At 37.2% G+C, this 26,698-nt stretch overlaps 1 protein-coding gene across 27 annotated transcripts in view; it reads right to left on the reverse strand.

Annotated features, from left to right (window-relative positions):
* The window catches only part of MRTFB (myocardin related transcription factor B), a 259,095-nt gene that overhangs the window by 193,614 nt on the left and 38,783 nt on the right, over positions 1–26,698 (reverse strand). For 11 of the 27 annotated variants that reach the window (XM_072609595.1, XM_072609628.1, XM_072609635.1 and 8 more), the window contains one exon: positions 7,800–7,916. The exons of the other annotated variants lie outside the window; for them this stretch is intronic. In XM_072609595.1, the coding sequence (XP_072465696.1) occupies positions 7,800–7,802 (3 nt within the window). In that variant the 5' untranslated portion in view covers positions 7,803–7,916. The remainder of the gene's footprint in view (positions 1–7,799; positions 7,917–26,698) is intronic. 27 annotated transcript variants of the gene reach the window in all.

Below are 26,698 nucleotides of genomic sequence, written 5' to 3' on the forward strand. Positions count from 1 at the left end.
CCTTAAGAGCAGACAAACTGACTTTTCCCCATCTTAGCCTCATTCTTGCCCAATTAAAAGTAGTCTTTTCTCATTCCCAGGTGCCGGCAAGTCTACTATCCCTGGTCCACTATCAATAACCCTGGAATGTAGCTGGATGCCATAAAACCATTAAAGCATTCCCTTTAAAACACCCAAGAGGGGTGGTCCTGCTTCCACATGAGAGAGAGAGGGAGAGACAGAAAGTAAATCCTTTCCCTTAATGTAAGCAATCATTATCCCTCATCCCCATGATGTTGCCAAATTCATAAGTAACTGAATGATTTCCTCACCTAACTTGGTTCTGTTGTTTGTTCTAAACTTATAAAAAGGAGCTGTATCTTCAATTTTTTGTCTTTGGCTAAAATGAGACAAATCATCACTCACTTTATTAACAGCAACACACCCTGTAAATAAATTATATGGTTTAAAGAAAACATGCCCAACCTAGATCTACAGCTTTTGTCTAATTTCACTGGCAACAAACATCTTCTCCCTCCTCATCAAAATACTGAAACACTTTGCTTTGCACTCTAGAACACATGTATTATCTATGTTAAACCATACATTTCATGAACACAAGAACTACAATGAAATGGTAATAATAACCTCCATTTTAAAAAAAATCTTTAATGTTTACCTAAGTGTTTTCCTCACAATAATCCTATGAGATAGGTAAAATAAATATTAATGTCCTCATTTTACAGATAAAGGGATAGACTCAAGAAAGCTACATAATTTGCATGAGGTCATACAACTAGCCTTAGAGCCGAAACATCTGAATACAGGTTTCTCTTGATTACAAGTTGAGTGCTATCTCCCACACCACACTGCCTCTCTGATCAGTCAAATAAACTTTACATTTCCCCTAGTATACTGTTTATTGACCTGTCAGTCTTTTCTCTACCATACAAAGAAGTGGATACAGAAAGAAGCCACAATTGATAAATAAACCCCATGTTATCACATGATTGTTTGATAATGTTCATATACTCTCCTAACCTAGCCAGTAAACGTATTTAGGACAAGACTCTATTTCTACATTCCCAAAGCAGAGTAGATCATCACTCATAATTTGGTGGTTAACCTAGCCAAATGCTACTCTTGTAAGTAGCATTAGGCCACAATTGGTGATGACAGACATGAAGTGCAAAGTTCAACTAAGTTAATTCTGGGAAAAAAGATCCCGGTAATATCAAGATCCCTATATAGTACCTATTTTCCCTCAACTTTATGAGTTTATTTGTTTTCAGTTTTCAACAATGACCTCCATAAGTCCCAAATTTTCTCCTAGTCCCTCCCCAAGATGGCATGAAATTTTATACGAGTTCTACACATGCATTCCTATTAAACATTTTTTCACATTAGTCACGTTGCAGAGAAGAATTAAGCCGAATGGGAGAAACCATGGGAAAAAACAAAACGTAACAAAGGAGAAAAGAGCCTGCTCCATTCTGCGTTCTGACTCCAAAGTTCATTGGGAATGTTTTACGTCCTTGCATTGCTGTGAAGAGGTAAGTCCGTCAAAAGCAGTCATCACACACTGTGACTCTTATTATATATACTGTTCTCCTGACTCTGCTTGTTTCACTCAGCATCAGTTCACGTAAGTCTTTCCAGGTTTTTCTCAAGTCCTCCTGCTTGTCATCTCTTGTAGCACAGTAGTATTCCATTACATTCATATGCCACAACTTATTCAGCCATTCCCCAACTGATAGGCATCCCCTCGATTTCCAGTTCTTGGTCACCATGAAAAGAGCTGCTACAAATATTTTGGTACACTTGGGTCCTTTTCCCATTTTTGTGATCTCTTTGGGCCACAGCCCTAGAAGCGATATTACTGGGTCAAAGAGTATGCACATTTTTATAGCCCTTTGGGCATAGTTCCAAATTGCTCTCCAGAATAGCTCACAGCTCCACCAACAATGAATTAGTGTTTCAACTCTCTCACATTTTCTCCAACATGTATCATCCTCCTGGTTTGTCAGGTTAGCCAATCTGATAGCTGTGATGCGCTACCTCAGAGTTGTTTTGATTTGCATCTCTGTAATCAATAGTGATTTAGAGCATTTTTCATAAGGCTACAGATAGCTTTAATTTCTTCCTCTGAAAATTCCCTGTTCATATCCTTAGACCATTTATCAAATGTGGAATAGTTTGGATTCTTGTAAATTTGACTCAGTTCTCTGTATATTGTAGAAATGAGGCCTTTATCACAGACACTAGTAAAAATTCTTTCCCAGTTTTCTGCTTCCCTCCTAATCTTGGTTGCATTGCCACTGTTTGTGCAATAACTTTACAATTTGATGTAATCAAAGTTATCCATTTTGCATTTCATAATGTTCTCTATCTTGTTTGGTCATAAACACCTCCATTCTCCATGAATCTGATGAACTATTTCTTGCTTCCCTTGTTTGTTTATAGTATGAGCCTTTATATAAAGATCATGTATCCATTTGGATTTTATTCTGGTATACAGTGTCAGGCTTTGGTCTATACCCAGTTTTTGTTACACTATTTTCCAGTTTTCCCAGCAATTTTTGTCAATCAATGAGTTTTTATCCCAGAAGCTGGGGTCCTTGGGTGTATCAAACAGTAGACTGATACAGACATTGACTACTGTGTTATGATATTCATTTTAAAAATATCTTAAAGTATCAGTAAAAATGGAATCTGTAAGCTACTAATTATAGATGCCCAAAGAATTTCATTAAACTCTAAAAGCTATTACATTAAAATTCAATCTCTGGTAAGTATTCAAAAAGAAATGCATTAGATGATAGTTTAAAATAACACAATCAAGTAAAATTAAAAATCCTAATTTGCAACATTCAATTATCTTTTTAGTAGTTTCCAATCTTTCAGATGGAAGGTCCTTTAATAAAATAAAAAAATTCTTACACCTCTGCCAACTGAGAAAATAAAGAATGAAGAAAAAGGCACTGAGTTCAGTAACATTTAAGAATCAATTTGTATTTTATCACAGCAGCATTAAAAAACACTGGAAAAATTACAGTACATATATTACATATGTGATAGTTATTCAATCTTCAGAAGGTACGCTTTCCTGTTTATCACACTAAATCATGCTGCATATCTTGTTGGAACTAAATCAAAATCACAGTGCTTGAGGATACAGGAGGATTCCAGGGTTGATTCCTTGCAAGAATTCTGCAACGCTCCTAGGAGCCTCAATCCATTGGTCCACTATAACTGATAGGCTATAGGAAGAGATTTTTAAATATAAAATAGAATGACTAAATATTATTTGTGATTGTAATTGAGAGTATTTTTTTTTAATTTATTTAACTTTTAACATTCATTTTCACAAAATTTTGGGTTCCAAATTTTCTCCCCTTTTATCCCTCCCCCCCCCCCCCCCCAAACACCAAGCATTCTAATTGCCCCTATGACCAATCTGCTCTCTCTTCTATCATCCCTCTCTGCCCTTGTCTCCATCTTCTCTTTTGTCCTGTAGGGCCAGATAACTTTCTATACCCCTTTACCTGTATTTCTTATTTCCTAGTGGCAAGAACAGTACTTGACAGTTGTTCCTAAAACTTTGAGTTCCAACTTCTTTTCCTCCCTCCCTCCCCACCCCTTCCCTTTGGCAGGCAAGCAATTCAATATAGGCCAAATCTGTGTAGTTTTGCAAATGACTTCCACAATAGTCGTGTTGTGTAAGACTAACTATATTTCCCTCCATCCTATCTTGCCCCCCATTACTTCTATTCTCTCTTTTGATCCTGTCCCTCCCCATGAGTGTTGACCTCAAATTGTTCCCTCCTCCTCATGCCCTCCCTTCCATCATCCCCGCACCCCACCCTGCTTACCTCTTATCCCCCACTTTCCTGTATTGTAAGACAGGTTTTCATACCAAAATGAGTGTGCATTTTATTCCTTCCTTTAGTGGAATGTGATGAGATTAAACTTCATGTTTTTCTCTTACCTCCCCTCTTTACCCCTCCACTAATAAGTCTTTTGCTTGCCTCTTTTATGAGAGATAATTGGCCCCATTCCATTTCTCCCTTTCTCCTCCCAATATATTTCTCTCTCACTGCTTGATTTCATTTTTTAAGATATGATCCCATCCTATTCAATTCACTCTGTGCACTCTGTCTCTATGTGTCTGTGCATGTGCATGTGCATGTGTGTGTGTGTTTAATCCCACTCAGTACCCAGATACTGAATAGTTTCAAGAGTTACAAATATTGTCTTTCCATGTAGGAATGTAAACAGTTCAACTTTTATAAGTCCCTTATGACTTCTCTTTGCTGTTTACCTTTTCATGCTTCTCTTCATTCTTGTGTTTGAAAGTCAAATTTTCTTTTCAGCTCTGGTCTTTTCATCAAGAATGCTTGAAAGTCCTCTATTTCATTGAAAGACAAATTTTTCCCCTGAAGTATTATACTCAGTTGTGCTGAGTAGGTGATTCTTGGTTTTAGTCCTAGTTCCTTTGACTTCTGGAATATCCTATTCCATGTCCTTCGATTCCTTAATGTAGAAGCTGCTAGATCTTGTGTTATCCTGATTGTATTTCCACAATACTTGAATTGTTTCTTTCCAGCTGCTTGCAATATTTTCTCCTTGACCTGGGAACCCTGGAATTTGGCCACAATGTTCCTAGGAGTTTCTCTTTTTGGATCTCTTTCAGGAGGTGATCGGTGGATTCCTTGAATGCTTATTTTGTCCTCTGGTTGTAAAATATCAGGGCAGTTTTCCTTGATAATTTCATGAAAGATGATGTCTAGGCTCTTTTTTTGATCATGGTTTTCAGGTAGTCCCATAATTTTTAAATTGTCTCTCCTGGACCTATTTTCCAGGTCAGTTGTTTTTCCAATGAGATATTTCACATTATCTCCCATTTTTTTTCATTCTTTTGGTTTTGTTTTGTGATTTCTTGGGTTTCTCATAAAGTCATCAGCCTCCATCTATTCCATTCTAATTCTGAAAGAACTATTTTCTTCGGTGAGCTTTTGAACCTCCTTTTCCATTAGGCTAATTATGCTTTTGAAAGCATTCTTCTCCTCATTGACTTTTTGAACCTCTTTTGCCAATTGAGTTAGCCTATTTTTCAAGGTGTGATTTTCTTCAACATTTTTGGGGGTCTCCTTTAGCAGGGTGTTTACTTGTTTTTCATGCTTTGCTTGCATGTCTCTCATTGCTATTCCTAGTTTTTCCTCCACCTCTCTAACTTGATTTTCAAAATTCTTTTTGAGCTCTTCCATGGCCTGAGCCCACTGAGTGGGCTGGGATACAGAAGCCTTGACTTCTGTGTCTTTCCCTGATGGTAAGCATTGTTCTTCCTCATCAGAAAGGAAGGGAGGAAATACCTTTTCACCAAGAAAGTAACCTTCTATAGTCTTATTTTTTTTTTCCCTTTTTTGGGCATTTTCCCAGCCAGTGACTTGACTTCTGAGTATTCTCTTCACACCCACTTTGCCTCCAGATCCGCCCAGCCAGCACTTGGGGGTCTGAGATTCAAATGCTGCTTCCCAGCCTCAGGGCTTTGGCAGGGGCAGGGCTGCTATTCATTGTGAGATTAGGTTCAGGTGCTTGGGTGGGGGAAGGGCCACCTCACAGGGCTCAGTTCCCTCAGGGGATTTATGCAGAGACCTTCAACAATAGATCCTGGCTCCTGCCTGTTTGGGGAGCCCCTGTCTGCTCCTGCCTCTGCTGCTGCCTCCCAAGGGGGCCTGAATTATGGGGGCACCGCACTCCCCTCTTGACCCGCCAAAGAGACCCTCTCACCAACCCTTGTCACCTGTGGGTGGAGGGACCTGCGTGGCTGCTGCAGAGTCCATCCCTGAAGATGGCTAGGATCTGCTTCTCTCAGCGCCACGCGGCCAAGGCAGGGCTGGGCTCAGCTTCAGGTCTGCAGCTCGAAGGACCTTTGCGAGAGGTTTTCAGGCTCTCTGGAACAGAAATCTCGTGCGCTCCGTTGTTCTGTGGCTTCTGCTGCTCCAAAATTTGTTGGGAGTTCTTTTTTACAGATTTTTTATGGGCTGTGGGTTCGGAGCTAGCGTATGTGTGTCTTTCTACTCCACCATCTTGGCTCCACCCCCAAGAGTATTTTAAAATAAAATTAAGATAAACAAAACTGTTTAACACATCTAATTATACAACATAAATTTCAACAGATGCCAATAATTTTACTTCTACAGTGAAGGTGTTTGGCTTTTTTTTTAATTTTTGAAAAGTTCTAAATTATAGGGGCAGAGCCAAGATGGAACAGTAGAAGCAGAAACCAGCTAGAGATCTCCCCACAAATCCCTCAAAAAACTTGTGAAAAATGATTCTAAACAAATTCTAGAGTAGCAGAAGCCACAGAGTGACAGAAAAACAAACTGCCAGCCCAAGACAATCTAGAAGGGTCTATCACACTGGAGTGGGTGCTTCCCACCAGTGCTGGAGCAGGCCTTAGGGGACTGAATTGCTGGCAGCTGCTGTAGATTCCAGACTTCTCAACACACAAATGCTAAAGACAGCCCCAAAGGCCAGTGGGAAGGGTCTCTCACCTGACTGAGTGGAGCTGAGTCAGTGCCAGTGGCAACCCCAGCCCCAGGGCAGCTACAGCAATACTGAAGTGGAGGTTCTTCTGGAGACCTCCTCTTTAACAAACCTCAAAAGGCAAGTAATTTACTGGGGAAAATGAGCAAAAGGGGAAAAAAGAAACGGACTATAGATTTTTACTGTCTCCATGATGAAGTATTTTCTTACATCATTGGTGATGAAGAAGATCAAAACATACAGCCAGAAGAAGATAAGAAAGTCAAAGCCTCTAAAAAAAATATGAATTGGTCTCAGGCCATGGAAGAGCTCAAAAAGGATTGTGAAAATCAAGTGAGAGAAGCAGAGGAAAAATTGGGAAGAGAAATAAGAGTGATGCAAGGAAATTATGAGAAAGCTGGTCAGCAGCTTGTTAAAGGAAACCCAAATAAATGCTAAAGAAAATAAGAACTAAGGAGTCTGAATACAGATCGAAGAATACTATTTTCACTTCGTTTTTTCTTTCTTGTGTTTTTTTTTTCCATTTTGTTCTAATTCTTCTTTCAAAACATAACTAATGTGGAAATATATTTAATGATTTATTGTATACGTATAACCTATATCAGACTGCTTGCAATCTTGGCGAGGGAGGAGAGGTAAGAGGAAGAAAAAATATGGAACTCTAAACTTCATAAAAGTGAACGTTGAAAACTATCTTTACATGTAATTGGAAAAAGTAAAATGTTATTAAGTGGGGGGAAAAGAAAACCACAAGTGTAACTGTGATTTGGCTGAGATTTATAGGCAATATATTTAGTGTCTGTATACATGTACACACACACATTTTTTTAAATTGGACCCCTATCAAACAGTGACTGAATCAAGGCAATTAAATCGTATCATAAAGGCTACAAAGTAATTGAGAAAAAAAAATCTTTAGTCTTAAAGGTAATGCCTGGGCCTCTATTTTATAATCTCCTGAAAGAGTCAACTTCTAAAATATAGGAATGATCTTAAGGGGAAAAAAAACCTTTGTATGTGTAAGGATAAATACTGAATTAAAATACATGTCTCTCTTGGGTGTGATTTTTGATAACTCAATAGGATGCCCTTTCATTTGTAAATTTAAGTCTCAAATTCAGTCTATAAATCTTCAATAAATGGTATTAGGGCTTGTCAATCTTTTTTTTAACTATTGTTAAAAGTCATGCTGGTAGCTTAGGAGGATTTCTATATGCTATCCTGCCTACAAACAAATTATATAATCATTTTCTTTTTTGAGTTCCCCTTACCATTGTAACTAACTGATGCTCCTTCTGCTCTGGAGTTGGTCCAGCATCTGATAGACTTGAATTTCAGAAGTGCATTAGGCTTGTCACTTTAGCCCCCTGCCATTTCTATCACAATCACTAAGAAATGGTGAAAAGGAAAAGAATGAGGAAATTACTTTTTTATTTTTCCCTTCATCCCATATGCCATGAAAAGTACACCTTAATTATTTCTAATCTGAACTAGCATTATTTAATGATCTTCAACTTCTGTTTAGTCAAAACTTCATAACCAAACACACTCTGTATACCAATTCTCTAAGTATTTTATATCTCTTTCAATCAAGTTCAATGACAGTGTGGCATAGCAGATAAGATGAGAGACAGAGATTCAAATTCTGTCTCAGACACTAGCTTTGTGATCCTAGGCAAGTCATTTAATTTATCTGTGTATCAGTTTTCCTCATCTGGAAAATGTAGGGGTTGGTCCTCAAAGCATCCCAGGCCCCTTCCATTTCTAAATCTATGATCCTATGTCTTTTTGAAAGATAATTTCCACGGTAAGATGTAAACCCTATGTTAGATGGATTTACTATTTTTGTTACAAGGGGAATATACAAGAAAATAATTGGTCTGAAAACAAATGGCTTCAATACTTGAGGAGGAAAAAATGGAGGAAAAAAAGAAGAGTCCTCAGTTTACGAATGGACTATGTTCCAAAGAGCCCTATTACAAGTTTGCTCTGTGGAATTCAGAGACATTTTCTATCAAACTTTTTTCCAGTGAAACAACACTTACACAAAAACCCCAAAACCTAACCCTATGCCAAAGTACAGTATGTTATACTCTACTGGAGGACCCAGCTACTACTACCTTGTGTAACAATGTTTTTATGAGAAAAGGAAAAGGCATCCAGGCTTGCAAGCCCAGAAGCAAATGAAAAGAGCCCTAGATTTGAGTCATAAGACCTTAAAGTTCCAAAATCCCTTCACTAGTAGTTGGTATTTATGCTTTGGTATGTCATTCATGTTCCTGGTTCTGTTTTCATAACTACAAAATGAGGAGACTGACATAAGAGAAATGCAAACTGAAATATTTCTGAGTTTCCATCTCATACCCACTGTATTGACAAAGATTGGAGGAGCTGTGGGAGAGCACAAATATTTGTGAATTTTTGGTGGAGTTGTGGATTGGTCCAACTATACTGGCAAGTAATTATACCCAGAAGAATGTCACATAAAGAATATGGTGTAAATACTCTTTAACCTGTCAATATAACTGCTAAACCTTAAATCCAAAGAGATCCAAGAGGGAGAATCCATATGTATCAAAATATTTAATGCAACACATTTTTTGTTCTATCAAAGAACTGGAAATCAAATGGATGCCCATCAATTCAGAAAGAGCTGGACAAATTATGCTTTATGAATGTAATGAAATACTAACAAAAGTGACAGATTCAGAGAAAACTGAGAACACTTGTACATACTGACACACAATGAAATCAGCAGATCCCATAGAACTATTTTATATAATTTAAAAAGCATTGTAAAGGAAAACAACTCTGAAAAACTTAAAAATTCTGATTAATGCAAAGATCAATTATCACTCCAGAAAACTAAAGATAAAGCACGCATACTACCTCCTGATGGAGAACTGATGGATTCTAAGTATAAAAGGAGACATACCTCTACATACATGCTTATCACAATAAAATTTTATTTTGCTTCACTCTCCTTTTGTTTAAAAAAGGAGAGTTTTTATTTGGGAGGAGGCAAGGAGACTTATCAGGAAAAATAGGAGAGGATAATTATAAGCATACTTTTAAAAGAGAAAAGGGGGGGAAACAGCACCAATTAAATATTTTAAAAATACACAGAGGAAGGTTCAGAGGGGAACCATCACGCCAGGCAATACTGGCACTACTAGTCAGTCAACATGCATTTATTAAGCCCTTCCTAAGTGTCAGGTACTCTATCAAATACCATTGATAGAGAAGCAAAAAGAAAATAAAAACAAAAATGCAAAACAAAACATAACCCTTGCCCTCAAAAATATCACAAGAATACTTACATTCTAATACAGGAAAAAAACATGCAAAAAACTCCCCCACATACACAAGATATATATAGTGGAAATGAAAGGCATTAGCAAGAGGGAGATAGGGTCAGGGAAGAGAACAGACCATGAAAGTCCTCCTGCACAGGGCTTTGAGCTGAAATCTGATGAAGCCCAGAGAAGTCAGGGGTCAGAGGTAAGGAAGGAGAGGGGTTTAGGCATAGAAGAACATCAATCAGAAGATTGGGTGTTGTGTGCAAGAAGAGCAAGTAGATTGGTTTAACAGGACTAGAATGTGAGTGGAAGGCAATAAAGTATAATAAGATTAGAAAGGTGGGAAAAGGTCAGATTGGGAAGGAAAAAGGATACAAAGCCTGGAAAGGTGGAAAGGGGCAAGGTTATGAAGGGATTCATATGTCAAACAGAATTTTAGATTTTATTCTGGAGGTAATAGAGACCCACTGACACTTAGGAAAAAATGGGGGGAAAAAAGTCCTCAGTTTATCAACAGACTGTTCCAAAAAGCCCTATTACAAGTTTGCTCTATGAAACTAGGAGGCATTTTCTCTCAGAAACTTTTTTCTATTGAAACAACACTTACACATGGTAGTATCCCAGGTTCATGAGGTGATAGACCTAGTCTGATTTATGTTTTAAGACAACCACTGTTTCAGGTAGAGAGACTAAACAGAAAGATACAATAGTTCAGGTGTGAGGTTATGAGGGACTGTGCCAAGATGGCAGTTCTGTGAGTAGGGAAAACGAGATATAAACAAGAGATGTCACAAAGGTAAAAACAACAAACTTATCAATAAAATGATGTGTGATGAATATGAATGAAGAATCAAGGATAAAATCAAGGTTATGAGTGAGTCAGTGTCCAAGGAGGGTCATGCCCTCAGCAGAATTAGGGAAGTTTGGAAGACTAGGGCTCCCCACCACACACACACCAACACCTCTTCTGAAGTGAGCTTCAAAAATGCACCCCCCACACACCATCAATACTACCTTCTAAGAGCTAACATTTGTTGAGAAAATGATAAATCTAAAATTTTTACAAAGAAGGATGACAAAAGACTTACCAGCAGTATCACCTCATAAAGCAAAGGGAGAAGTAATGGAGTTCTTCAAACTAGTTTGAAGAAAATCTGACAATTTATCGAAATAGGCAATGACTGAGGGGCATTTAAGGATGAAAATGGAAGGACAACAAACGAAAAATAGGAAAGACATGCAGAGATTTTTTTAATAAAAACTTTTAATCACAAATCCATCAAGTATTACTAAGTGCCAGGATTATGTGAGGGACTGAGGTGTGGGGACAGAAGTGAAACAGCCTCCACACCTCACAGACCTTACATTCTAATAGGGGAGATAATATGGATATATGTAAGGATACACAGAAGACAGAGAGGTATATACAAAACACATGTAAAGGAGATAGAGAATAACTTTGGAGGGGAAAATCTTGTGTGGAAGGTGATTATTAAGGCATTTTATAATTTCCTAAGTGAAAAGAACAGAACCAGGAGATCATTATACACAGTAACAACCACAGTGTGCAAGGAATTTTTCTGGTAGACTTAGCCCTTCACAGCAATGCAAGGACCTAAAACATTCCCAAAGGACTCTTGAGGCAAAATGCCATCCACACACTCAGAGAAAGAACTATGGAACTGGAATGCAGAATGAAGCAGAATATTTTCTCTTGTGTTATGTTTTGTTTTGTTTGGGTTTTTCTCAAGGTTTCTCCCATTCATTTTAATTCTTCTATGCAACATGACTAATGTGAAAATATGTTAATAAGAATGTATGTATAGAACCCAAGTAAGATTGCACGCCATCCTGGGGAGGGGGGGAAGAGAGGGGAAATGACTGTAGAAAACTGAAAACAAACTGATAATAAGAAAAAAAACTGAAAAAAAAGCAAAAAAAAAAATTTCAAAGAAACTAAGAGAAAAAGATGCAAAGGTGATTCAGCAGTATCAAACTGAACTATAGTATAAGGTGAAACACTGAAGTGTAAAATGTATAATTTTGTTTTAAATTAAAATTTTCTTATATAAATAAAACCAATGCAGCCAAAAATAGAAGGCATGCACAAAACTGAGAAAAAACTCATAGATAATCTCTCAGACAAAATGTGATTGTATTGGAATACTGTTGTAGAGTAGAAAATGATAAACTGGTTGATTTAGAGAAACACGGAAAGACTTGGACTAATGAAGAAAGACTATATCTCCCCTCCAGAGAAAGAGATGACAAGTGAAAATATGCATAATATGGCTTTACATCTGTGTATGAGTGTATATGTGTATTATTAGATGTCTGTGTGTGTGTGTCTGTGTATGCATCCCCCCCATTTAATTGTAGCTTTCTTTAAGGGGGAGGGCAGGAGTAAAAAGTGCATGGCAGGGAACAAAAGAAAATCTTAGAAGAAAGCAAAGAAAATGATGGGCAGCTTTGGAAACAAAGTATAATATTTATTATATAGACTTTCTTGAAATGGAAATATGTTTTACGTTGAATTGTCTCCTATGTTCTGTATCTATATGAAATTTTTTTTTCATTTTATGTTTAAGTTGAAAAAGAATAAAAATATTTACAAAAAAACAGAAATCATAAAAAAAAAGACATGGCACTAAAGGGAATAATAGGAAAAGCAACTGGTACTTAATCAAGCATACATATAGAAGATCCATGCTAAAAAGCAACACAAACTATGAAGCCAATGAAGTACCAATTCACTGAAAGAGAGGAAGAAGTGTAGAAAAAATCTTGTACTTTATTAATAACCCTAAAAAGGTGATCAAAGGAACATTAACAACCAATGGATGATGTTTGCTTCCTTTCAATATCCTTTACTAGATCACCTTTTATGAAAGTACATATAAGGACACTTATTCTGATTCCCCAAGTCATTAATAACCTAACTTGGGAAAAATTACTTTGTATACATTTTTGTATGTACTTTTCAAGATACATACTCCTCCCCCTCAATAAAAAAGGACTGTTTCATATTCTGTCTTTGTATCCCCAGTCCTATCATAATCCTGGGTAGATTAGAGTAGTTATATATAGTTCACTGAAGGGGAGCTAGGTAGCTCAGTAGATGGAATGCTGGGCCTGGAGTAAGGAAGACTCATCTCCCTGAGTTCAAATCTGGCCTCGAAACACTTACTAGTTATGTGATCCTGAGCAAAATCATTTAACCCTCTCTTTCACTCAGTTTTCTCATCTGTAAAATGAACTGGAGAAGGAAATGGTAAAACCACAATAGTAAATCATTCCAGTATCTTTGCCAAGGAAACTCCAAATGGGGTCACAAAGAGTCAGACACAATTGAAGCAACAACAACAAAAAAATAGCTTAGTAAAGAAACTGTGCACTCCACAAATCAGACAATGCAAAAACTAGTGTGGAAGTAAAAACAAATGTAAGCAATAGGAACAAGTAAATAAATTAAATAAAACATCTCTACCCTATAAAAATTTTATATATATTTAAAAATGAGGCTTACTGGAAAAGGCAGAATATGTACCTACATTTTATATAAAAAAATGTAATAACCCTAAGTACAATAGTTTAGTAAAATAGCCAATAAAACTAAGTAGTAAAGTACTTGTTAAATTTAATAAAACTCTAAGACATTTAGACATTAAAACCTATAATTGCTTGTTAACCAATTAACTTTAACAAAATTTTCAAGAATATCAACTCATAAAAACAAACCTATAATTTGAAAAACGTATTTCAAAATCTCTATAGGATTATCCTTACACATACAGAAAAATTACATAATTCCAGAACTAAAAAGATGTAATCTTATCTCCTTGACTTCTGTTCCAGTTTTAAAAATGAGGACTTTACTAGAGTCATATAATTTACATGGTAGTTTTACACAGACTTTCCATACTCATGGAGGGGAAAAGAAACTTTTACATGAATTAGAGCCTAACATAATACTTTGGCCATAATTATTCCTTAATAAATGTTTGTTGAATAAACAAAGATCTAAAAAACTAAGATTCATTTATGGATCCAATACCAGGAACTGAGAAAATTATTAAAAGTATTTGGAATGTTTTAAAATTGAATTTTTTAAAAAAAGAATTTTGCCACAACAAAAAAAAAACATCACCTACTAAGTTATACAAGGGTTGTAATCTGCATTAGTAGAAGAAGGACTCATGTTGACAACTTTTTTTATTTCGTCAGTGTTTTATATTTCTAAATTATAAAACTATTTTCTAGCAAAAATTTTCCCGTTGGAATGCTGAAAATCTTTCAATATAGCACAGCAATTACGTAGCACTTTTACTTTCTTTTTCAGAGCTTCCTCATAAACACCCTTTCTTTTGACCTTTACTCTATATACACAATACTGTAAACCTAAATTAACACTGGAAGGAAAAGTGAACAAACCAGTCTTCCTAGGTTTGTTTATACATTTCAAAAAAAGTTTTAGTTAAAATACCAGTATCCAATTCTCTAAAACTTAATGTTGAAAAAAATATACATAATAATTCAATAAAGTAGGTCAAAGCTATTAAGAACATTTTCTTCTTACACAAAAGCATTAAAGTCTACACTCAAAAATGCTGTGTAATTTAGATCCCACACAACAAAAGATATGATGAAAGTCAAGACGTAGAAGAAGAAACCATGGTCTAAACGTTAAATAGCCTACATAAGGAGATAAAACGTAAGTAAAATTATAATCAAAGAGTTTAAAATATAGTAGAGAAGATAAAGTTATGCAAATAACTACAGCACAAAATAAAAGTACATATGGGTATATTAATGAACATGCATTTTTGAAAATAGAAAAATAAATCTAAAATAAGCACAAAGAGGATACATTAAAAAATTTTTCTGGCAAAGATAGGGCTTTATTTAGTTAGTTAGTAAGTTAGTGTTCAGATGGAACAGACAGCAGAAGTTTTAGAACTCCAAACTCTGGCAAAGGATCAGCACGAACCTTCCTCAACCCAACAGTTTGCCATACAGTTCACGGTCCACAACACAGCCATCCTTTTATTATTTTTGAAACATCTGGAACTGGCTATTGTTGCATGGGCTTTTGTCCTTCTAATAGGAAGTTTTTTAATGTGTTGGAACTCCACAGAACTCTAGAACTTCTTTCCAACTGTCAATAAGGAATCACAGAATTGCATGTCTTGTACAATGAGAGGCCTAGGCAGGATTCCAATAAATATTTGAACTCATATTTCCAGAAACTTATTTTATTAATTCTTGCACCTGTTCTTCCATTCAACATCTACAGTAGAGATGGAATGAAAATCCTCTGCTGGGACGGTAAGCTGAGGCTAACAAGATGAAATCTAATAAGGGAAAAAAGAAAGTCCTAAGAACTAAGTCAAAAGAATCAGTTAAGACAAGAAACGTGGGGCAGCCAGGTGGCACAGTGGATAATGTTGGGCCTGGAGTCAGGAAGACTTTTCCTGGTGAGTGCAAATCTGTCCTCAGACATCTACTAGCTGTATGACTCTGGGCAAGTCACTCAATCCTGTTTGCCTCAACCCCTCATCTGTAAAACAAGCTAGAGAAGGAAATGCTTAACTACTTCCGTATCTTTGACGAGAAAACCCCAAATGGTGTCAAAAAATTGGACATGACTTCAATTCCTGAGGTACCACATCACACCTATCAGACTGGGTGACATGACAAAACAGGAAAATGATACATGTTGGAGAAGATGTGGGAAAGTTGGAACACTAATTCATTGTTGGTGAGCAATTTGGAACTATGCCCAAAAGGCTATAAAATTGTGTATACCCTCTGATTCAGCAATATCACTTCTAGAGCTATATCCCAAAGAGACCATACAAGTCGGAAAAGTCCCCACATGTACAAAGATATTTATGGCAGCTCTCTCTGTGGTGGCCAAGAACTGGAAATCAAGGGGATGACAGGAAAGATGGAACAGGTTGTGGTATGTGAATGTAATGGAATACTGTGCTCTAACAAATGATGAACAGGCTGACATCAGAAAAACCTGGAAAGACTTATATGAACTGATGCTAAGTAAAGTGAGCAGAACCAGGAGAACAATGTACACAGTAACACACACACACAATATTAATGGCCATTTTCCAATAGATAAAGGGTCAAAGGATATAACCAATACTTCTCATGAAGAACTGCAAACTGTTCACAACCACATGAACAATACTCCTTATCAATAATAAGAGAAATGCAAATCAAAACCACCTCACACTCTGCAAACTGGAAAAAAAGACAAAAAATGGTAATATTCAATGTTGGAGGTGTTGTGGAAAGATGGGCACATTAATACATTATTGATGGAGCTGTGAAGTGGTGCAACCATTATGGAAAGCAATTTGAAATTATGTTAATCAACTAACTAATCAAGTCCATACCCTTTAAACCAAAGAGTCCATTATTGGACCAAGGCCACATATACACCTTTATGATAGCTAAGAACTGAAAAATAGTAGATGCACATAGACTGGGGAATGGCTAAACAAATCCTGGTACATGAATAAAATGGAATGCTACTTTCTGTAAGTTATTATGTGGATGGACTACTTGAACTTGCTGGAGTCAAGATGGCAGAGTAAACTGCAAGTGCTCTCACCTTCCCCTTGTTGACTTCAAAAAACCCAGAGAATAATGCCCCAGGAAAAATCCTGGAATACTGGGATCAGCTGAAGGGGTAAACAGTCTCTCAGCAAAGGAGGCAAGAAAGATCATCAAAAAGAGTTCCTCTTGCTGTGGCTGAAGGGGACTAGTGCAGAATCACAGCTGTCCCAGACAGCCCTACCTCTGAGGACTAGGAGAAGGATCCTGAGCGCTAGCGGGGTGGAGCCCAGAAGGGTCAACACCAGGACCCCAGGCATGCCTTAGCACAGCCAGGGGAATTGGGTAGACACCAGCACAGACAGGGGTTCACCAGTCACTGAGCCTGCCTGTGCTCTAGGCTCAGGGGAGATCTCCAGTGCCTAGACTACTACCCCACACCTCACAGCAGGAACCCCAAAGAAACTTACAAAAACTTCACCTGGTCTCTGCCTTGGCACACACCAGCCAGCTCACCAAGTAAGCTGCAGCATTCTAGCTTGTAGCTGAAAGAACCAGAGGCCACAACACACAAAGCCTCAAGTTCTCAGCACAAGAAACATGGGAAAGAGCCCCCGTGCTCCAGAAGCAGATATTTATTTTAAAAGCCAGGAAAAAGGCAATCATCATGACCAAGAAGCAAACCAGAAAAACAAAGTCTACAGAGACCAAAACATGAATTCAGAAGGACACGAATGAGACTGTACTCACATCTGAAACCTCAAAAGGCAATATGAACTGGTCTCAAGCCCAAAGAGCAATCATGAAAGATCTCAAGGATTTTAAAAAGTCAAATTAGAGAGGCAGAAGAAAAACTGACCAATGATTTGAAAAATATGAAGAAAGAATTCACTAAAGAATTAAAAAGGAAAATTGGGCAAATAGATAAGGAGATACAAAATCTAATTGGAAAAAAAAACTCCTTAAAAGGAACAATTAGACAAATGAAAAAGGAGGTGCAAAAATTAACTGAAGAAAACAATTTATTAAAAATTAGAACTGGGCAAGAAGAAGCTAGACTCTATGAGACATTAAGAATCAGTTAAACAAAATATAAAGAATGAAAAAATAGAGAAGAAAAAGTAAAATATATCATTGGAAAAATAACGGACCTGGAAAAAAGAACCAGAAGAGAAAATCTAAGAACTTTTGGTCTAGCAGAAAGGCATGATTAAAAAAAAAAAAAAAAGAGCTTGGACAATATCTTCCAATATCATCAGTGAAATCTGCCCTGAGATCCTAAACCTTGAGGGCAAAATAGTCATTGAAAGAATCCACTGACCACCTCCTGATAAAGATCCCAAACTGAGACTGCCAAGGAATATTGTTGCCAAATTCCAGAAGTGTCAAGTTAAGGAGAAAATACTGCAAAATAGCCAGAAAGAAACAATTCAAATATCAAGGAACTAGTCAGGATCACACAGGACCTTGTAGTTTCCATATTAAAAGATCAAAAGAACTGGAATACAACATTCTGTAAGGTAAAGGAGCTTGGACTGCAAACAAGGATCAATTACCCAGCAAATTTAAGCATAATATTTCAGGCAAGGAGATGGACATTCAATGAAATAAGGAATTCCCAGACCTTCTTGATGAAAAGGCCAGAGCTAAAGAGAAAAACTGGCTTTCAAATACAGGTAAACAGGGGGAGAGGGTGAAGAAAAACATGTTACTCAATGTGGGCATACTGTTTACAGCCCTATATGGGAGGGTGATACTTATTAATGTTGAGAATTGTACATTTATTATAACATTTAAAAGGGATATACGTAGATAGAGAGAGTGGGTATCACTTAACTGATGTGACGATAAAAATGTGATTAAAGGGTGCAAAGGGACTGCAGCAGGAGAAGAGAAATGGAGGAGGCAGAAAAAGGTAAATTACATCACAAAAAGAGGAACAAAAACATATTACAGTAAAGGGAAAGAGGTGAGGGAGATGAGCACTGTTTGAGATTTAGTCTCATCTGATTTTGTTCAAGGAAGGAACAATATACTCAGTTAAGTATAGAAATCTAACTTGCCCTATAGGCAGTAGGAGGGGAAAGAAGAAAGAAAAGGGAGGGGGAGGTTAAAAGGTAGGGAAGAAGTAGTAAAGGAAAAGGGGAATAAAATGAAGGAGGCTGATACAGGGGAAGACTGAGGGAGGCAGTGATCAAAAAAAACTCTATTGTGGAAGGGAAGGGAGAAATAAAAGCATAAATGGGGAAACAGGATGGAAAGAAAGACACAGATGGTAATCATAACTGTGAATGTGAATGGGATGAACTCTCTCATAAAACAGAAATGGATAGCAGAGTGGATTAAAAAACAAAATCCTACAATATGTTGTTTAGAAGAAACACATATGAAACAGGGATACACAAAGAGTAAAGGTAAAACGTTGGATCAGAATAGATTATGCTTCAGCTCATGTAAAAAAAAGCAAGAGTAGCATTTTTAATCTCAGACAAAGCAAAAACAGAAATAGATATAATCAAGAGATAAAGAAGGAAACTATATACTGCTAAAAGGCACCACAGACAACGAAGTAATATCATACTAAACATATATGCACTAAGTGGTACAGCATCCAAATTCTTAGAAGTTAAAAGAGTTACAGAAAGAAATAGACAGCAAAACTATACTAGTGGGGAACCTCAACCTGCCCCCTCTCCCTGAACTTGATGAATCTAACCTCAAAATAAACAGGAAAAAAATTAAGGAGGTAAGCAGAACACTCTGCCTAAGGTAGATATGATAGATCTCTGGAGAAAAGTGAATGGGGATAGAAAGGAATATACCTTTTTCTCAGCGGTACATGGCACATACGCAAAAATTGACCATGAACTAGGGCACAAAAACCTCACAAACCAGTGTAGAAAAGCTGAGAAAGTCAATGCATCCTGTTCATATCATAATACAATAAAAATTTTATGTAATGAAAGACCATGAAAAGACAGACCAAAAATTAATTGAAAACTAAATAATCTAATCCTAAAGAATGAGTGGGTTAAACAAGAAATCATGGAAACAGTCAATAAATTCATTCAAGAGAATGACAATAATGAGACAACCTACCAAAATTTATAGGATGCTGCAAAAGCAATTTTTAGGGAAAGTTTTACATCACTGAATGCCTACATAGAGAAAGAGATCAATAAATTGGGCATGCAACGGAAAAAGCTAGAAAAAGAACAAATTGAAAATCCCCAAGTATATACCAAACTAGAAATACTGAAAACCAAAGGAGAGATTAATAAAATTTAAATTAAGAAAGCTATTGAAGTAATAAATAAAACTAAAAAAATTTTTTGAAAATACACAAGAATAAAGTCCAAATGGGTACATGATCTAGGTACAAAGATTGATACCATGGACAAACTGGAGGAGCAAGAAATAGTGTATTTATCAGATATGGAGAAGGGAGGAATTTTTGACTAAAGAAGAGATAGAAAGCATTATGAAGTGAAAGATGGATTATTTTGATTACATTAAACTGAAAAGTCTTTGCACAACCAAACCCAACGCAACCAAAATTTGGAGGGAAGTAGTATGTTGGGAAAGAGTTTTTACAGCTAATCTCAGGGATAAAGGTCTCATTTCTAAAACATATAAAGAACTGAGTCAAATGTACAACAACACAAGTCATTCCCCAATTGATAAACGGTCAAAGGTCAACAGGCAATTTTCAGAGGAAGAAATTAAAGATATCTATAATCATGTGAAAAACTGCTTTAAATCACTTTTGATTAGAGAGATGCAAATCAAAACAACTCTGAGGTACCACATCACACCTATCAGACTGGCAAACATGACAGAACAGGAAGATGATAAATGTTGGAGAAAACGTGGGAGAGCAGGAACACTAATTCATTGTTGGTGGAGCTGTGAGCTCATCCAACTATTCTGAAGAATGATTTGGAACTATGCCCAAAGGGCTGAAAAATGTACATACCCTTTGACCCAGCAATATCGCTTCTAAGATTGTATTCCCAAGATATTATAAAAATGGGAAAGGGTCCTACATGTACAAAAATATTTATAACAGCTCTCTTTGCAGTGGCCAAAAACTGGAAATCAAAGGGATGCCCATCAATTGGGGAATGGCTGAATAAATTATGGTATATGAATATAATGGAATACTATTGCACTATAAGAAATGATGAACAAGAAGACTTTAGAGAGGCCTGGAAAGACTTATATGATCTGATGCTGAGCAAAAGGAGCAGAACCAGGAGAATTTTGTGCACAGCAATGATCACAGTGTGCGAGAGTTTTTTCCTGGTAGACTTGGAACTTCGTAGCAATGCAAGGGCTTAAAAAAAAAAAAAAATTCTCTATGGTCTTCTAAGGCAAAATGCCTTCCACATCCAGAGAAAGGACTATGGAATTCAATCGCAGAATAGCAGATCATTTTTTTGTGTATTATGTTTTGGTTTGTTATGATTTCTCCCGTTCATTTTAGTTCTTCCACACAGCTTGACTACAGTGAAAATGTATTTAACAGGAATGTATGTGTAGATTCTATATAGAATTGTATACTGTCTCAGGGAGGGAGAGGGGAGGTGGGGGGTGGGTAGGAAAAAAAAATCTAAGTTACCTGGTAGTGATTGTAGAACACTAAAAGTAAATAAAATTAATATATTAAAAAAAAAAAACAATAAAAAGGGGGGAGGGGGCAGAGCCAAGATGACAGAATAGAAATACGCACATACTCTAGCTATTACCCCACAGCCCATAAAATACCTGTAACGAAAGACTCTCAACAAATTCTAGAGCAGCCGAAGCCACAGAAGGACAGAGTGGAAGAGATTTCCAGCCCAGAATGACCAGGAAGGCCAAGGGGAAAAGTCTGTCCCACTAGACATGGAGCGGAGCCCAGCCCAGCCTTGGCCACCAGGAGCCGGGAGGAAGACAGTTTCAAAGGTCAGTGAAATGGCTTTTTCACCTCCGTGACAAGGGAACAGGGTCCTCCCAAAGGACTGGCCCCAGGCGGTAGCACCAGCACCAGCAGCAGCAGCAGCAGCTGCAGGCCACAACAGCTGCTACTGTGGCCCAGCAGTCAACAGTCAGCATCCATTGTTGGATAAAGCCCTTGGGGGAATTAAGCAGCTGATCTGATTTTCTCAGCCCCTAGCCAGGCCAGGGAGTAAACTCCTCTCCCTTGATTGTGTCACCTTGGAGGAACTGAGGTCTTACAGGTCCCCAGAGTATACCTCACTCTTAACAAAGGACCCAAAAGTCAAGTAACTGGTTGGGAAAATGCCAAAAAAAAAAGGGGGAAAAAGATAAGACTATAAAAGGTTACTTTCTTGGAGAACAGGTATTCTCTCCCATCCTTTCAGATGAGGAAGAACAATGTTTACCACCAAGAGAAGACATAAAAGCCAAGGCTTCGGCATGCAAAATCTGCAAAATAAATATGTAATGTTCCCAGGCCATGGAAGAGCTCAGAAAAGGATTTTGAAAATCAAATAAGAGAGGCAGAGGAAAAACTGGGAAGAGAAATGAGGGAGATGCAAGAAATCATGAAAAGTGAGTCAACAGCTTGCTAAAAGAGACTCAAAAAAATGCTGAAGAAAATAACACCTTTAAAAATAAGCTAACTCAACTGGCAAAAGAGGTCTAAAATACAATGAGGAGAAGAATACTTTAAAAAGCAGAATTAGCCAAATGGAAAAGAAGGTTCAAAAGCTCACTGAAGAAAATAGTTCTTTAAATATTAGAATGAAACAGATGGAAGCTAATGACTTTATCAGAAACCAAGAAATTACAAAATAAAACCAAAAGAATGAAAAAATGGAAGATAATGCAAAATATCTCATTTTGTTCACTGAACAAAATAGTTTGTTCAAAGAGAGAATTGAGTTCAGGGAAATGAATGACTAAGAGATAAACCAAGGAGTTAAAAAACAAAACCAAAAGCTTGGAAAAATAGAAGATAATGTGAAATATCTAACTGGAAAAACAACTGACCTGGAAAATAGATGCAGGAGAGACAATTTAAAAATTATGGGACTACCTGAAATCCATGATCAAAAAAAAAAAAAAAGAAAAAGAGCCTAGACATCATCTTTCATGAAATGATCAAGGAAAACTGCCCTAATATTCCAGAACCAAAGGCCAAAATAAATAGTGAAAGAATCCACAGATCACCTCCTGAAAGAGATCCAAAAAGAGAAACCCCTAGGAATACTGTAAAGCCAGATTCCAGAGTTTCCAAGTCAAGGAGAAAACAATGCAAGCCAGAAAGAAACAGTTTGAGTACTGTGGAAATACAATCAGGATAACACACGATCTGGCAGCTTCAACATTAAGGGACTGAAGGGCTTGGAATATGATATTCCAGAAGTCAAAGGAACTGGGATTAAAACCAAGAATCACCTACTCAGCAAAACTGAGTAAAATGCTTCAGGGAAAAACAGTCATTCAAGGAAATAGAGGACTTTCAAGCATTCTTGATGAAAGGATGAGAGTTGAAAAGAAAATCTGAGTTTCAAACACAAGAATCAAGAGAATCATGAAAAGGTAAACAGGAAAGAGAAATTACAAGGGACTTACTAAAACTGAACTCTTTACATTCCTACATGGAAAGATAATATTTGTAACTCTTGAAACTTTTCTCAGTATCTGGGTAATTGGAGAGATTATATACACATACACACACACACACACACACACACACACACACACAAAGAGAAGGAGAGATAGAGAGGACAGGATGAGTTGAATTGGAAGGGATCCTATCTAAAAAAATAAAATTAAGGGGTGAGAGAGGAATATATTGGGAAGAGAAAGGGAGAAATGGAATAGGCAAACTATCTCCCATAGAAGAGGCAAGAAAAAGCTTTTCCAATGGAGGGAAAAAGGTGGAAGGTGACAGGGAAAAAGTGAAGCTTACTTTCATCACATTTGGGTCAAGGAAGGAATAACATGCACACTCACTTAGGTATGAAAATCTATCTCACACTACAGGAAAGTAGAAAAGAAGGGGATAAGTAGGGTTGAGGAGATGATGGAAGGGAGGAGAAATGGGAGAGAGCAATTAGAACTAAACACTCTTGGAGAGGGACAAGGTCAAAAGAGAGAATAGAAGAAATGGGAGGCAGGACAGGATGGAGGGAAATATAGTTAGTCTTACACAACATGACTATTTTGGAAGTCATTTGCAAAACTACACATATATAGCCTATATTGAATTGCATGCCTTCTCAGTAGGGATGGCTGGGGAAGGAGAAAGGAAGAGAAGTTGGAACTCAAAGTTTTAGGAACAAATGTTGAGAACTATTTTTGCATACAACTGGAAAGTACAGGTAACGGGGTATAGATATTTATCTTGCCCTACATGACAAGAGAGAAGATGGGGATAAGAGAAGGGAGGGCATATTGGTGGAAGGGGCAGTCAGAATGCATGGTGTTTTGGGGGCAGGGGAGAGATGGGAAGAAAATTTAAAACTCAAAATTTTGTGGAAATGAATGTTGAAAACTTAAAATAAATAAATTTTTTTAGAAAAGCAAAAGATAAAACAATAAAATTGACTATCTTTTGGTCAATTTAACTTAAAAAAAGAAAGAAAACCAAATTACCAATATCAAAAATAAAAAGAGTGAATTCACCTCCAACAAGGAGGACGTTAAAACAATAAACAGATATTGCTCTGCCAAACTGTACGCCCATAAATTTGACAATCTAAGTGAAATGGATAAATATTTTAAAAAATATAAATTGCCCAGATTAACAGAAGTAAAATACTTAACCCCATCTCAGAAAGAGAAATTGAACAAGCCATGAATGACCTCCCTAGGAAAAAAACCTCCAGTGTCAGATGGATTTACAAGTGAATTCTATCAAACATTTAAAAAACAGTTAATTCCAATACTAGATAGACTATTAGGGGAAATTGGTGAAGGAGTCCTACCAAATTCTTTTTATGATACAAATATGATTCTGACACCTAAAACAAGAAGAGTCAAAACAGAAAAAGAAAATTGTAGACCAATTTTCCTAATGAATATAGAGACAAAAATTTTAAATAAGATATTAACAAAAAGATTATAGCAATTTATCATTCCTAATTAAAAGACCAGAGCTGAATAAAAAATCTGACCTCCAAATACAAGACTCGAAGGTAAAAAAGAAACAAGAGAAAACCTAAGAAATTCAATAAGGTTAAACTGTTTATATTGTCTTGTGGCAAGATAATATTTGTAACTCTTAACCTCATTACTATAATAGCAACTAGAAGGAGTACATATAGACACAGGGTATGGATATAAGGTGACTCTGATGGAGTAATACACCAAAGGAGCAAGGAAGACAACTGCACTGAAAGGAGGAGGGAGAGTGAATAGGTTAAATAAAAGAGGACTGGAAAAGTTATTATAATGAAGGGAAAGATGGGGGGTGGGGGACAGGGGTACTAGGCCAAGCTAAAATCTTACTCTCATCAAAACTGGCTCAAAGTGGGGCACAGCCGAGATGGCGGAGTAGGAAGATGCATATACTCTAGCACTTCACCCACAGCCCACAAAATACCTGTAAAAAATGACTCAACAAATTCTAGAGCAGCAGAAGCCACAGAACAACAGAGAGAAAGAGGTTTCCAGCCAAAGGTAACCTGGAAGGCTGATAGGAAGGTCTACCTCACAGGACACTGAGCAGAGTAGAGCCCAATACTGGCCACGTGGCACTGGGAGGAACAGGACCTGAAGAGACTTCCAGGGAAGAGTTCCCAGCAGGGAGGATCCCAGATCCCTCAAATCACAAGCAACAAAGAAAGCTCCAAAGGTCAGTGTGGAAGGGCCTTCCCAGCTGGGCAAGAGAGAACAGGGTTTTTCCAGCAATAGCCCCAGGCAACAGCAGAGGCCGTGGCAGCAGATTGCACGCAACTACAGTGGCCAGGAAGCAACCTGGGTCCATTGTGCAAGTAGCTCAGCTTAAAGCCTCTGATGGTAGGGAACAGCTGATCTAAACCTCAGCCCTCAGTGATGGCTCTGCCACCTCCACCCAAAGCCCTGGGAAATCATGCAGCTGAAGTGAATCTCAGCTTTGAACAGGCATTGGGGAGTGGAGGAACAATAGGACCATCCTCTTGACAAAGGATTCAGAAGTCAAGTAACTGGTTGGGAAAATGTCCAAAACAAGGGAAAAAAAAAAGTAAGACCATAGAAGGTTACTTTCTTAGTGAACATCCTTTCAGATGAAGATGAACAAGGCATACTGTCATAGGAAGTCAAGGCCCCTGCCTCCAGGGCCTCCAAAGGGAATTTATACTGGGCTCAGGCAACATAAGATCTTGAAAAGCAAGTTAGCAGCTTGCTAAAGGAGAACCAAAAAAATGCTGAGGAAAATAACACCTTTATAAAGAGGCTAACTCAATTGGAAAAAGAGGTCTAAAAAGCCAATGAAGAGAAAGAGGCATTAAAAAGCAGAATCAGCCAAATGGAGGAGAAGGTTCAAAAGTTCACTGAACAAAACAGTTCATTCAAAGAGAGAACTGAGTTCAGGGAAATGAATGACTATAAGATAAACCAAGGAGTTAAAAAACAAAACCAACGTAAGACAATGTGAAACATCTAACTGGAAAAACAACTGACCTGGAAAATAGGTCCAGGAGAGACAATTTAAAAATTTTGGGACTACCTGAAAGCCATGATAAAAAAAAAAAGAGCATAGACATTATCTTCCATGAAATTATCAAGGACAACTGTCCTGATATTCTAGAACCAGAGGGCAAAATAAATCCACAGATCACCTCCTGAAAGAGACTTGAAAAGAGAAACTCTTAGGAATATTGTGGCCAAATTTCAGAGTTCCCAGGTCAAGGAGAAAATACTGCAAGCAGCTAAAAAGAAACAATTCGAGTATTGTGGAAATACAATCAGGATAACACGATCTGGCAGCTTCAACATTAAAGGATTGAAGAGCTTGGAATAGGATATTCCAGAAGTCAAAGGAACTGGGACTAAAAACCAAGAATCACCTACTCAACAAAACTAAGTATAATACTTCAAGGAAATAAATGGTCATTCAATGATATAGAAGACTTTCAAGCATTCATGATGAAAAGACCAGAACTGAAGAGAAAATCTGACTTTCAAACATAAGAATCAAGAGAAGCATGAAAAGGTAAACAGGAAAGAGAAATCATAAAAGTCTTTCTAAAGCTGAATTGTTTGCATTCCTACATGGAAAGAAAGCATTTATAACCCTTGAGACTTTTCTCAGCATTTGGGTAGGTGGAGAGATTGCACATACATACACACAACACACACACACA

Source organism: Notamacropus eugenii, chromosome 1 (assembly GCF_028372415.1).
Source record: "Notamacropus eugenii isolate mMacEug1 chromosome 1, mMacEug1.pri_v2, whole genome shotgun sequence".
NCBI lineage: Eukaryota > Metazoa > Chordata > Mammalia > Diprotodontia > Macropodidae > Notamacropus > Notamacropus eugenii.